The sequence below is a fragment of the Haematobia irritans genome, chromosome 3 (genome assembly GCF_050003625.1).
Source record: "Haematobia irritans isolate KBUSLIRL chromosome 3, ASM5000362v1, whole genome shotgun sequence".
Lineage (NCBI taxonomy): Eukaryota > Metazoa > Arthropoda > Insecta > Diptera > Muscidae > Haematobia > Haematobia irritans.
The window spans coordinates 207,232,143-207,242,606 of NC_134399.1; the positions used below are offsets into that span (position 1 = coordinate 207,232,143).

General features: G+C 30.2%; 1 protein-coding gene across 11 annotated transcripts in view; it reads left to right on the forward strand.

Moving 5' to 3' along the window:
• Positions 1–9,484, forward strand: part of Klp3A (kinesin-like protein 3A) — a 36,355-nt gene extending 26,871 nt beyond the window's left edge. For 3 of the 11 annotated variants that reach the window (XR_012720902.1, XR_012720901.1, XM_075302393.1), the window contains 2 exons: positions 2,523–2,587; positions 7,589–7,631. Coding sequence is in view for 3 of the 11 variants with exons in the window: in XM_075302393.1 (XP_075158508.1) it covers positions 2,523–2,579 (57 nt within the window). In the remaining 8 variants the exon portion in view is untranslated. Of the gene's footprint in view, positions 1–2,522; positions 2,588–3,018; positions 3,069–7,588; positions 7,721–7,824; positions 8,324–8,392 lie in introns of those variants that run through there. The other 8 variants (XR_012720904.1, XR_012720899.1, XR_012720905.1 and 5 more) reach the window with 5 other exon arrangements.
• The last annotated feature ends 980 nt before the right edge of the window (positions 9,485–10,464 follow it).

Consider the following 10,464-nt stretch of genomic DNA (forward strand, 5'->3'; position numbering starts at 1 on the left):
ATTTTTTAAAACTCAATTAAGATTTTAATGGGAAAAATTTTTGTGAAATTTTTTTTCTGTGTTTGTTGCTCTGGACTCTAGAATGTAGGAGATTACAATCCTGCATTCAAGTGTCTCACCTGTGTGCACCCGCCCCCGATTTCGCCCCCCGCCTGTAGTCACAAAATTTAGGCCTTCTCGCATAGTGACTGCAAATCCCACATCACCTGTCATGACCTACACACTAGATGTGTGCACATGAGTAATATTTTACTCACGCTCACGCACACTCACGACAGATAAATCTTAATCACGCACACTCACGACAGATAAATCTTAATCACGCACACTCACGCATGATATTGCTTGGTAGTACTCACGCACACTCACGAAAAGAAAATTTGTACTCACGCACGAAAATGTGATTCACGAAAAATACCGTGCCTTACGAAAAATGTCGTAACTCACGAATAATTTTATGAGTAATTTACCTTAGTGACGTCTCTGAAAACATAAGCATTATTAAAATCGAGAGCGTTATTACACACTTAACATCCCAGTTGCCACTAAAATTGTTATTGAATTTAACTTTTAAGCCTTGATGATGAATTTAACTTTTAAGCCTTGATGAACGGGATTATTTTCGTGAGCGTAATTCGTTACTCATGCACACTCATGAAGATATTTTCGTGACTCACCCTCACGCACTGCATTTTGGTTTGTTTATCACGCTCATGCACACTCACGCCGTTGCCATGATCGTGAGTAACGAAAATTTTCGTGAGTTACGACAATTTCGTGTCACGTGCACACCTTTACTACACACACACCATTACACAACACACAAATCGAAGTCCGTCCGTGAATAACCGTATATCTGGATTAGTCCAAATACCGGTTACTTTAACATGGGATTGTCTGAAATAGGTCAGTTATGTATTCCCTACGGCATATTTGTAGAAATTACCACTAATCGACCTATCATAGGACTGGTATCAGTGCCTTTGTAAAGGGTGATTTGTTAAGAGCTTGATAACTTTTTTTTAAAAAAAAACGCCTAAAATTTGCAAAATCTCATCGGTTCTTTATTTGAAACGTTAGATTGGTCCATGACATTTACTTTTTGAAGATAATTTCATTTAAATGTTGACCGCGGCTGCGTCTTAGGTGGTCCATTCGGAAAGTCCAATTTTGGGCATCTTTTTCGAGCATTTCGGCCGGAATAGCCCGAATTTCTTCGGAAATGTTGTCTTCCAAAGCTGGAATAGTTGCTGGCTTATTTCTGTAGACTTTAGACTTGACGTAGCCCCACAAAAAATAGTCTAAAGGCGTCAAATCGCATGATCTTGGTGGCCAACTTACCGGTCCATTTCTTGAGATGAATTGTTCTCCGAAGTTTTCCCTCAAAATGGCCATAGAATCGCGAGCTGTGTGGCATGTAGCGCCATCTTGTTGAAACCACATGTCAACCAAGTTCAGTTCTTCCATTTTTGGCAACAAAAAGTTTGTTAGCATCGAACGATAGCGATCGCCATTCACCGTAACGTTGCGTCCAACAGCATCTTTGAAAAAATACGGTCCAATGATTCCACCAGCGTACAAACCACACCAAACAGTGCATTTTTCGGGATGCATGGGCAGTTCTTGAACGGCTTCTGGTTGCTCTTCACTCCAAATGCCGCAATTTTGCTTATTTACGTAGCCATTCAACCAGAAATGAGCCTCATCGCTGAACAAAATTTGTCGATAAAAAAGCGGATTTTCTGCCAACTTTTCTAGGTAATAAAATTCAATGATTTGCAAGCGTTGCTCGTTAGTAAGTCTATTCATGATGAAATGTCAAAGCATACTGAGCATCTTTCTCTTTGACACCATGTCTGAAATCCCACGTGATCTGTCAAATACTAATGCATGAAAATCCTAACCTCAAAAGAATCACCCTTTATTATAAAGCGCGAACGGAGTGAAACGCAAAAAAAGAAACGTACCTCTCAAAATCTCTGATCAGAACCAAAATGAATGAACTTCTATAGAGTCATTGCCAAACTAAGGTTCGTTATTCAGTTGCATATGGTTAATTTCTCCTGTTCTGGTTTAAAAATTTTCCTCAATTATTTTTTATCTTTAGTTTTGTTGGCAATTAACTTTCATTAAAAATAGACGTACATTCTCTCTACATTTTTGTTTATTTGTTAAAAAATTTAATATCCCTGTCAAAGACTAACGATATTAGCCAAATTTTTGGGTAATAAATTTAATATTTAATCAAAAATCGTAAAAACGAATTTTTATTAAAGGACCACAAGCCGAAATAATAATAAAATATATTATTATTTTTATTGACATTATTTTCCGAATCATGATGAAAATTTTACAAACCATGTATAAGAATTTTAATTAGGCAAATTATGGAACTATTGACGAGTTATTGAATTAAACATTCTGTTTTTGTTCATGTGGTCCCGAACTTTTCAATTTTAAGACTTTCATGCGCATTTTGAATGAAAATTCCAGATAAATTATTGACATCCCATCTTTTACAGGTTCCAGATTTTTGCAGGTATACACTACTCGAAAATGTGTTACAGCTGTTTAATTGACACAAAAGGTACAGGAACTAGGGTTTATAATTTCTAAAAAAATACTTATCCATAACTTTATGGGACATATACATATTATCATACATTGGATATACGGTTTACATATTGTGTACAAATTACTTTTTACAACATTCTCATAGACATTAACCAATAAGTTGAATATATAAATTTAATATTCAAATCAATTTAATTGTTCGTTCTCGCATTTACATTATAATGGGTTGTTTTTTGTGAATTTCACTATAATTACATTTCTACGAAAATTTATGAATTTAGTGAGGAATACTCTAAAGACAAGGTCAATATTTCAAAAAACATAAAGGAAAAACCAAAACGCTGTATATTTTTCTTGGCTTTTCTTGGATTCATAATTATAAGTTATATGTTGCCCGATTGGTCCCTTTATTTTGACCTATGCGTAATATTTTATATTTTACAGGTTTACTGCACTCGTGCATTTCTTACAGCTGTCTAATAAGAGAACACAAGGTAGTACATTTGGGGTTGCTTATCTGTTTAGTTGGCTAATTTTTGATGTGTACAAAAATTGCTTTAAGAAGCTTTATTATCCACTCTGGGTATCATATTTTCACGTTTTTAACAATTCCATGAACATTTCTTTTAACAATTTGTTTTCCTCATTACGGGATAAGGATGAGGTGGTGTTATATTTTCCAATTGTTTTTATTTACTATACGGTGGTTGTGGATATAACTTTTTTACCAAGTGTTTCTCCAAGTATTAAAAAACTATCATGTGGTAAGATATGTAATCCCCAATGTATTATATGTTTTTATTTATATAAGGGTCACATCACTGTCTCAAACAGTTTTTTTGTATTTTACGGTTTACTTATTTCTACCCACAATTTACAAGAAGAAATATGAAAAAATTGTAAAGTCGATTTTGTTCTTAATATGACCTCTATCCCTTGTGTCGTCGTTCCCTTTTTTCTACTCCATTCTTCTATTTTAAACAAAAATTCACTTATAATTCACTTATTCAATTATTTTTAGTATTTTTGAAGTCTTTTTTGGCGTCGCTTAAAAACGCTTAATTGATGGTAATTCCAATGCCTAACGAATTGTGATTAATTCCATCAATTGTTGAGTTAGAAAATCAAAAGTCGAAAATTGAAATATTTTCAAATTGACATTTGATTTCGGCACTTATTATTCTGAAAATTCGTAAAAAAAACGAATCTCGCGACGTCAAATATTGCGACTTTTCAATAATTGCAAATTTCTAAAGTTTATCTTTTCGACAAAGTTTCATTGTCCTTGAACAAAGTATTGCCGGCAAGTGTCTTGAAAGCACGGCTGCCACATTCGTGCCAAAAATAATCTACCAAAATTTGAAGAACATTTTACCACTAATCTACCAAATTTAATTTTTTTTTCACAATTTACTTAGAAAATTTTGTCAAAATTTTATTTCTCTAGAAACTTTTGTGAACATTTTTTATCGAAATTTTTTCAAAATATTTTTCCTTAGAAAATTTTCTCAAAAATTGTTTTGACAAAATTTTTTCTATAGAAAATTTTCTCAAAATGTTTTTCTATAAAAAAAATTTTCCAAAAATTTATTTCTATAGAAAATTTTCTCAATTTTTTTCTATAGAAAATTTTCTAAATTTTTTTCTATAGAAAAATTTCTCAATTTTTTTTTTCTATAGAAAATTTTCTCAATTTTTTTCTATCGAAAAATTTCTCAATTTTTTTCTATCGAAAATTTTCTCAAAATTTTTGTCTATAAAAAATATTTCTCAAAATATTTTTCTATCGAAAATTTTCTCAAAATTTTTGTCTATAAAAAATGTTGTCAATTTTTTTTCTATAGAAAATTTTGTCAAAATATTATTTTGACCAAATTTGTTATTTAAGACACACTTCTAGTTTATTTAGTCAATGCATGGTTTTAAGCTGAAATCAAAAACAACAATAATGATTGAAGAATAAACCAACAATAACAATACAAAACGAAAACGTTTTATTTCTATAGAAAATTTTGTCAAAATTTTATTTCTATAGAAATACATATTTGTCAAAATTTTATTTATTGTTGTTTTTGATCTCAGCTTAAAGCCATGCATTGACTAAACTACAAGTGTAGCTTAACCAACAGAGGAAAAGTATGCTTGTCAAATTTATTTGGGCAAAGCCCTATAGACTGCAAGATGGTTGGATGTACAGCTGTTTCGGAATTACCACATTCCTCATCAGCATCCTCTACTTGCAGCAAAACTATCAACCAATTATCAGAATAAATTAAAAAATTAAATTAAATTTTTTCGGAAGGTTCAAGTGCAGTTCACTTTGGGTTGAGTGAATTACCCGAATTTATTCTGATAATTGGTTGATAGTTTTGCTGCAAGTAGAGGATGCTGATGAGGAATGTAGTAATTCCGAAACAGCTGTACATCCAACCATCTTGCAGTCTATAGGGCTTTGCCCAAATAAATTTGACAAGCATACTTTTCCTCTGTTGGTTAAGCTACACTTGTAGTTTAGTCAATGCATGGCTTTAAGCTGAGATCAAAAACAACAATAACGATTGAAGAGAAGCCAACAATAACAAACAAAATGAAAATTTTATTTCTATAGAAAATTTTGTGAACATTTTATTTGTATAGAAAATTTTGTCAAAATTTTATTTCTATAGAAAATTTTGTCAAAGTTTTATTTTTATAGAAAATTTTGTCAACATTTTATTTGTATAGAAAATTTTGTCAAAATTTTATTTCTATAGAAAATTTTCAAAAAATCTTATTTCTATAGAAAATTTTGACAAAATTTTATTCCTATAGAAAATTTTCAAAAAAAAAAAAATATTTCTATAGAAAATTTTGCCAACATTTTTGTATAGAAAATTTTGTGAAAATGTTATTTCTATAGAAAAATCTGTCAAAATTTAATTTCTATAGAAAATGTCAAAATTTTATTTGTATAGAAAATGTTGTCAAAATTTTATTTCTATACGAGATTTTGTCAAAATTTTATTTCTATAGAAAATTTTGTCAAAATTTTATTACTATAGAAAATTTTGTCAAAATTTTATTTCTATAGAAAATTTTGTCAAAATTTTATTTCTATAGAAAATTCTGTCAAAATTTCATTTCTATACGAGATTTTGTTAAAATTTTATTTCTATAGAAAATTTTGTCAAAATTTTATTTCTATAGAAAATTTTGTCAAAATTTTATTTCTATAGAAAATTTTGTCAAAATTTTATTTCTATAGAAAATTTTGTCAAAATTTTATTTCCATAGAAAATTCTGTCAAAATTTAATTTCTATAGAAAATTCTGTCAAAATTTCATTTCTATACGAGATTTTGTCAAAAATTCATTTCTATATAAAATTTTGTCAAAATTTTATTTCTATAGAAAATTTTGTCAAAATTTTATTTCCATAGAAAATTCTGTCGAAATTTAATTTCTATAGAAAATTTTGTCAAAATTTCATTTCTAGACGAGATTTTGTCAAAATTTTATTTCTATAGAAAATTTTGTCAAAAATTTAATTTCCATAGAAAATTTTGTCAAAATTTTATTTCTATAGATAATTTTGTCAAAATTTTTTTTTTCTATAGAAAATTTTATCAAATTTTTTTCTATAGAAAATTTTATCATAATTGTATTTCTATAGAAAATTTTGTCAAAATTTTATTTCTTTCGAAAATTTTATCAAATTTTTTTCTATAGATAGTTGGTAGAATTCTACCAACTGCGGCAACCGTACTTGAAAGCCCTATATCTACTTCTGATTTTGTATGCGAAATTTTGGGAAATTTAATGGGGAAAATATTGAGACCAACCGTCCCATATAGTCAACAGAACTATCAAATTTCTTGCAATGAAAAAACTGAATATAAGCCGATAAATTTTCTAAAATCAAAAATCCACTTTTGATTTTTGATTTTAGGATTCTGAATCTCTAATATACAAAAATTTGGTTTAGTATAATCAGATATGAAATAACTAAAAACATTATGGATTCATATTATATGACTCATATAAATTATGGGCTCATATCAATCGTCTATATAAAAAACACTACGTAATAGAGATAAGGTTAAACATTTATGATACAAAAAACCGCCTTGATAATCTTCTAATACCTAAACATACAACCGCACAGACAGTATCAAAAGACTTCAAAAGATCAAATGCTGTGAAATGCTTTTATCCATGTTTAGATATGCACAGATCAAATGCTGTGAAATGCTATCATCCATGTTTAGATATGCCCTTCAATTCCATTTCTACAGTTCACGAAAAATCCACGAACATGAAAATTTATTCTGAAATCCATGATGTTTTTTTTTTCGATCTTATCAGTTTTCACAAGAGATGAAATCAAAATACGTGGAATCACAAGATTTTTCTTGATACATTAATTTCTTAATTAAATAAAACATTTTTTGTTTTCAAATATTTTTAAGTCAGTATTTTTTTAAAAAGGAAATGCATTTATTAGGGACAATATTCACAACATTTTGGTGAATATATAGGGTACAATACCAAGACCATGGATTGATTCCCATTCACTTTGTAGTGGACATGTGTGGAAATGGGCATGAAATTTCATGATTGGTTTAAAAAAATGCGTATCAACATTAATCGAATTGCATATTAACATAATAGCATCAATATTACAATCACTAAAATTTTTATTGATTGATTTTCCAATGTCATTCTGCATCATACATGGGCAATTGAAGACGCTTTTTTAACTCATAAGTACTAAGAACATATGTACTATATGTATGTATTATAATAACTTCGTAACCTTACATATTTCAACAAGTTGCACTCAAAAACGGTCACTCAATTATCACTTAATATATTGTTTGCCTAAGATAACACAAAAGCAATATATTGTTTTAATTTTTTCCATTGCACATATGCTCATTGTTTTTTTTTTTTGTTATAAATAATCTAAATTTCTTTTATCGAAATAATATATTAATTGTCTCTTCATTTTTTTTACATTTAATGTCTCTCTGCAGGCTAAACCCATTTTAGAAGAAGAGGAGGAAGATTTTGAGATAATTTCAGATAGTGAGGATGAATTGGATGCTTCGAGTAGTTCTGATCCTGATTGGTCTAAAACTCCAATGGTTCGTCGTAAGCGGCCAAGTGTAAGTATTTTATTAGCAAATATCATACACACAAACACATGTCATTATCCCTACCCAAAAATGTAATCCCTATTTGTAAATTGCAATAATTTGTGATTATAAAGGTACGGCTTGATTTCAGAACATGCCGCGTGGCTCCAGAACCTCCAAGTCCTTGTCCCAATCAGACGTCTCCCATATGGATGACGACCAACAACAGATCTCCTTTGACTCCACTAATTCAGGAACACTTGGAGGAGCTACAAAAACGTCTGGTCAGGGTCAGCACAAGCGGAAGCCCAAGGGCTGCTCATGCCGTGGTGACTGCGGCAACAAGCGTTGCGGATGTAATTCGCTCGATCAGAAATGTTCGGTGAAGTGTTCATGCACGTCTAAATGTCAAAATCGTATGATGCCTGTGGTCGAAAATACAAATGAGAATGACGATAACAGCGATGCCAATAGTAAAACCATAGTAAAACTGGAAAAATCTTCTGATATTGAATCTGATGTTGAAAATAAAAATGGGGACAATAAGGACAAAAGTGATATAACCAATGATACCTATATAACAACCAAGTCGACTTTAGACTCTTCAACGTACAAAACACCAAAAGTTGCCAGGTAAAAACAAAAAATACTTTTTGTGTGAATAAAATCTTTGACATTGTTTTCATACTTATATTTTTCCAGACTATCAACATTCGATTTTGAAACCCTATCGGCCAGAAAGAAATTTTTTAATGACTAAAAATTTGGAAGCAAGTGCCTAGAACTCCTCGACCCCCCAACATGAAATATCCTACCATTATTCCCCTTAATTTACCCGCCTTTCGTGATTATTTTAATTAATTGTAATTTGTTTTTGTTTGTAATCTCATTAACCAGTATCCTATACCTTTAAACTCTTTAATTTATTTTTATGATAAAAAACTACATGTGCTATGTTAATATTTTATTTTTGTATACTACTTTCACTATAAATACTTTGTCTTTATTAACTTTGAACAAAACACAATAGTATTTTTTTTATTATATCTATATCTAATTATACTATTTTTCGTTTCTAGAACTAAGTTACTTATTTTATTAAATATATTAAAGTAGTTTTATAAAATTTTTCATACAATTATTAGACTGAATATAAAAATTATTTTATTTAAGGAATATTTTTACGCCCGCAAAACAAATGGCTCAAATCTTGATCCCATATAAAGATATTTAATTCGGGCTAGGTTAACTAAGACCCCCCACCCACATCCTATGTCCTCCTAAGTTATGGTCAATGATTCCATGTTTTATAGTCACAACTACAAAACAATTATAGAATTAATTTAATTAGTTAATAAGTACAGATTGTCAATTGTTTTGGATCAACTAAGGAAGGATTTATATATACAATGGAATTATTCAATATTGTGAAAGAAAAAATAGTTTTGAAAAAGAGACGATTGAAGTCAATTAAAGGTTGAATTACACATCATGCGTCAATCCGTGCGTTGATGAAAGGGTTGATTTTTTCTGTTTGCGGCAGACTATTCGAGCTTTTGATTTCAAAGAGAAGATTCAACTCTTCAATCATCGGACACATGGTATGTAATTCTACCTTAACTCTATTGATATTTGATTAAAAATGTGCCTGAAGGGACGACACCAACCGGGAAAAATAATTGATTTTTTTGTAATGGAATATCATAGGATTCGATAAACTATTTTTGTTAATGTTTATTGTATCAACAAGTATATATATAAAAAAGTATAAATATATTTTCCAAAACACATAAAGTTTGTTTTCTTTATTGCAATACGATTACTTATGGTTAGGTTAGGTGGCAGCCCGATGTATCAGGCTCACTTAGACTATTCAGTCCATTGTGGTTAACTTCTCTCTTATCACTGAGTGCTGCCCGATTCCATGTTAAGCTCAATGACAAGGGACCTCCCTTTTTTTAGCCGAGTCCGAACGGCGTTCCACATTGCAGTGAAACCACTTAGAGAAGCTTTGAAACCCTCAGAAATATCACCAGCATCACTGAGGTGGGATCCACCGCTGAAAAACTTTTTTTTAGTGTTCGGTCGAAGCAGGAATCGAACCCACGACCTTGTGTATGCAAGGCGGGCATGCTAACCATTGCACCGTGGCTCCCTACGATTACTTATAGAAATAAAAAAACAAATTTATAAATATTAAATAAATGTAAATAATTTTTTCTTATACATATTTCAAAATGAACTGGGGAAGTTCCAGTACACCCATTGTACTCTGTAATTTCGACACACTTTTAATTTTTTTTATATCGACTCGAATTGAATGGATATATATAATTCCGTAAAAATCTAAAGGTCTTTTAATTAATCGACCCTATTTTTCTCCCCCAAAAATATGTTTTTTTGCAAACGAAACCACCAGCTAAAAAACAGTTCCTGAAACTGAGTCCCAATGCTGCGACGAATATTTGTAGAAAACAAAAGGATGAGTCTCAAAAAATTTGCCACAGTTGGTAGAATTCTACCAAAAATGGTAGAGTTTTACTGTTTGGTAGATTGGTAGAATTCTTGTAATTTTTTTGGAAAATATACCTCTCCAAGTAAGAGGTACATCAATTTTGTATAGAAATAAAATTTTGACCAACTTTTCAATATAATTTCTATAGAAATAATATTTTGCGAAAATTTTCTATAGAAATAAAATGTTGATAACATTTTCTATAGAAATAAAATGTTGATAACATTTTCTATAGAAATAAAATTTTGACAGAATTTTC